The sequence below is a fragment of the Acyrthosiphon pisum genome, unplaced genomic scaffold (assembly GCF_005508785.2).
Source record: "Acyrthosiphon pisum isolate AL4f unplaced genomic scaffold, pea_aphid_22Mar2018_4r6ur Scaffold_20905;HRSCAF=22491, whole genome shotgun sequence".
Lineage (NCBI taxonomy): Eukaryota > Metazoa > Arthropoda > Insecta > Hemiptera > Aphididae > Acyrthosiphon > Acyrthosiphon pisum.
Genome location: NW_021770313.1, coordinates 12,605 through 16,322, shown reverse-complemented (window position 1 = coordinate 16,322; position 3,718 = coordinate 12,605). Strand labels below are relative to the sequence as shown.

Genomic DNA, 3,718 nt, shown 5'->3' with positions numbered 1-3,718 from the left:
AGCCGCTTTAAAAACATTGAAAATGATTATGGTAATTCCTTTACTTCCAGCACAACAAATTGAAGAAGGGTTTATTGAAGCAAAGCGTTAGGCATCTATGCATAATGTAAATATGCTCAGGTTGTTCAATTACTATGAACGGTATGTAAACCTTCAACTATAATTGAGTACATTAATTAGTATTTGTAATACCTACTAAATATTTTGTAGGCACTGTAATCTAACCTTAAAAAAAAATATTGTATTATCATTATTATCTTAAAAGTCAGTCAGTCTGTTTGATACGTTGAAGCCGTTGAGTGCTCCGTCTTATTCTTATAATAAATAAATAATATTGTAATAATTAATTTGTGTCACGTTATTTTCTACAATTTGTAAAAATGATAATTAAAATTAATTTGTAACAGGTATTGGCTGCAAAACGTTGGTGTAAAAGTACTGTCTGTGTACAAAAAAAAATTCAGAACTAATAACAATGTTGAATCGTTTCATAATAAATTACGACAAATGTTCCAGACTTCTCATCCAAATATTTGGGTATTTTTAGGTAAAATAAAACATTTTATTACACTACATTTATAAACTAGTTTTTTTTGTTGCAATAATTTTTTTTTTTTTTAGGAAATATATGCAAACTCATTGACAATTACTCAATAAAGCTGAACCAAACAGACAATGGTTTAGTCATTTTAAATACTAAACGCGCAAAATATGTCGCCAACGACAAGCGCATTAGATCTGCAAGTCGTAGACTTCGGCAAGGTTTAATTACCGTAAGAACATTTTTAAAACTTTGTTCTTATAGTGTCGCTGGATATGAAGAAAGAATGCGAGGACTGGCAATAGGACAAATTCATAGTAATTTAGAGAAAGCAATAAATCAATATAATATAAATTGCTTTGTTCATTGACAGTTGTTTTATTTTAGATGAAGCTGTTGAAAATCAGGTCAATCAGGAAAGAAGAAATATTATTGGTAAGAACAAAGTTGTTTTATATATTTATTACTTTTCATTTAGAGTCTATTAACTGTTCAAAATGTATTTAGATGTCAGCGATGATGAGGTAGACATAGACCAGGAAACCGCAGCTGATATGAATGGTAAGAACAACATTTATTATACATTTCATATAATAAATTTATGTACCTATGTAGAAGACAACATTTATGGTTTAAGACATGAAATGCAATTATTTATTTTCTTTTAGACGAAGCTGTTGAAAATCATGTCAATCAGGAAAGAAGAAATATTTTTGGTAAGAACAAAGTTGTTTTATATATTTATTACTTTTCACTTAGAGTCTATTAACTGTTCAAAATGTATTTAGATGTCAGCGATGATGAGGTAGACATAGACCAAGAAACCGCAGCTGATATGAATGGTAAGAATAACAGTTATTAAAAATGTGAAAGACAACATTGTTGGAGGTTTGATTTTTATCAAATTTAAAATATTTGAGCTCAAAATAATACCATTTAGGTACTTAAAAACAAAGGTGGGCATTAACTAGTTAAAAAGTTAAAGTTAAATTAACTTAACTTTGCTCTGTTTCTTTAAAAATAATCCATCAAGTTAAAATTTTGTTTTAAAAGTGTATTATGTAAATATTAATACTGAAACAAAAATAAAAATCTAATACCATAATAATACAAACATTTCTGTGATTTTTGTGACAAAACAATTTTGTAAATAGATATATTTAATTAGATTTGGTAGGCATTATGACCTTAAATATTGCTATTTGGTATGAACAAATTTATACAGTGTGTAAACGCTAATTGAGAACACTCTATATCTTCGCGTAGCGCCCTGCAATTTGAATTCTGCTTTCTAGCTGGTTTTTAGGAAATAAAATGGCCTTTGAATTTTGTAAACTTAATTAGACTTAGGCATGCGCAGTACAACTTTTTTTTCTTAAATGGCAAACACCTATTTTAATCACAAATTTTTTTTTTGCCTAATTTTTTAATGCATTTTGGTAGTTTAACCAAATTCCTAAGTCTAAAATTGTCCAAGTTACAGCCTATCAACAAAAATAACGCAAAATATGTGCAATTTTCTGTTTTTTTTTACTGTAACTCCGGACATAGGTAATTATTTTAAGATTGTATAGGATTAACATTTTTAATTAAAGGTAGATACCAAATGTTTAATTTTAATAAAAAAGATCCATAATTTTAATACATTGTTTACTTACCTAAAAAAAAATCACTTGCTTGTTGTAAATAACCTTGAATTAATTCTAGATGATCAAATGGTAAACATTCAACAAGATGAAAGCGGCAACCAACAGGATTGTAAGTTGATTTGTTAATAGTAATCCAACTAAACCTAACTGTGAAAAAAGGGCATAGTCCCAGACCCCCTTCAAAAACATTCTGCCTATCCAAGTATTGATATTTACATAGCGGCCAAGTTTGATCTTTCTTTAATCAATAACCTTAATACACAAATACATTTATATATAACAAATCTCTTTTAACTAGATTGCTTATTACTTGGCCAGTTTATTCTTACTTTGTCTCTTTGGTGTTGTCAGCAACTGAAATAGATTTCAATCAACTATAGGTTATTTTTCTTTAAAACATATGATTGACCAGTCAGTCAGTAACAAAAATTCAAACTTTGAAGTGCTCCCCAAAAAGCTTAGTATTATGGGCTCAAATTTGTACAATGTCTTAAGTTATTTAAGCTTAATGTATGTTTCAAATTTCATAAGTCCGTCCTAAGAGAAAGCTGATATCTGAGAGTTAGAATAACCGGCTCAATTCATTTGTGCAAAGATACACTGGAGATTGGTATTGATAGGACTTTGCCGGCGCACTACCATGTGTTCAGATAAATAATAAATAAATTTATATTTTATATATAATTCTTACACATGACAAAACCCAAATAATTATTTTACATTACAGGGAATGAAGAAGATTTTATTATTGAAGAGGAATTAGATCCTGATATAATACGGATGATGGAAACTGACAACAGAATAAGAATGTTGGAAATAGAAAATATACCATTTGTTCAGGTTCCATCTGTTCTTCCTCCAATTACAAACTCTGATCAAATGTGTGTAGTTTGCACTGTTTCAGAAAAAACTCATGCATTCATACCTTGTGGACACATAGCTGTGTGTGGTGATTGCCTAGTAATACATATATAAAGACTTTTATAAACCTACGAACGTGTAATTTAATAAACAATCAGAAAACAATTAAATCAGTAGTAACTAAGTTACATTTTATGTACCTAGTACATAATTGTATGCAGTACCTATTTGAAAAAATATATAATTGATAATTTGAAATTACGCATAACAATTAATAGTGCCATTTTTAAGATTAAATTTTAAATAACTTTCTTCATAATATATTATATTCAAGAAAACTATGTAATTTTTACCATACTTAATTATGTCACTAATCGGAGAGTACATTAATCTATGATAGACTAAGGCGTGTACACTCCCGCTGACAGTTGCGGACAGTTATTTTCACGACCTGCGTACCTATTTAGTATTAATTGTCCTTTTCATTTTTAAATCAATGTTATTAGTTATTACTTCCATCGATTAAAAATAAAATTATTTTATTTTATTCGCATACCCAATATATTACACATTTCCTGTAAAATATTATTTTGTACCCAGTTTTAACTTTATCAAATTTAAAATGTAATAATTAAGTATATTGTAGTTAACAATTTATAAAATATTC

General features: G+C 28.1%; 1 protein-coding gene across 1 annotated transcript; it reads left to right on the top strand.

The window, feature by feature from the left end:
- Window positions 1-2,169: 2,169 nt before the first annotated feature.
- LOC107882798 (putative inhibitor of apoptosis) lies at window positions 2,170-3,165 on the top strand. Its single transcript, XM_029492118.1, has 2 exons — window positions 2,170-2,299; window positions 2,918-3,165. Exons 1-2 carry the CDS (start codon window positions 2,257-2,259, stop codon window positions 3,163-3,165), a joined length of 291 nt encoding a protein of 96 aa, XP_029347978.1. The 5' UTR covers window positions 2,170-2,256.
- The last annotated feature ends 553 nt before the right edge of the window (window positions 3,166-3,718 follow it).

Coding starts and splice junctions, on each gene's coding strand:
- LOC107882798 (XM_029492118.1), top strand. CDS start 2,257: ATGGTAAACATTCAACAAGATGAAAGCGGCAACCAACAGGATT. Junction 2,300..2,917: donor AAGCGGCAACCAACAGGATT/GTAAGTTGATTT, acceptor TTTACATTACAG/GGAATGAAGAAGATTTTATT.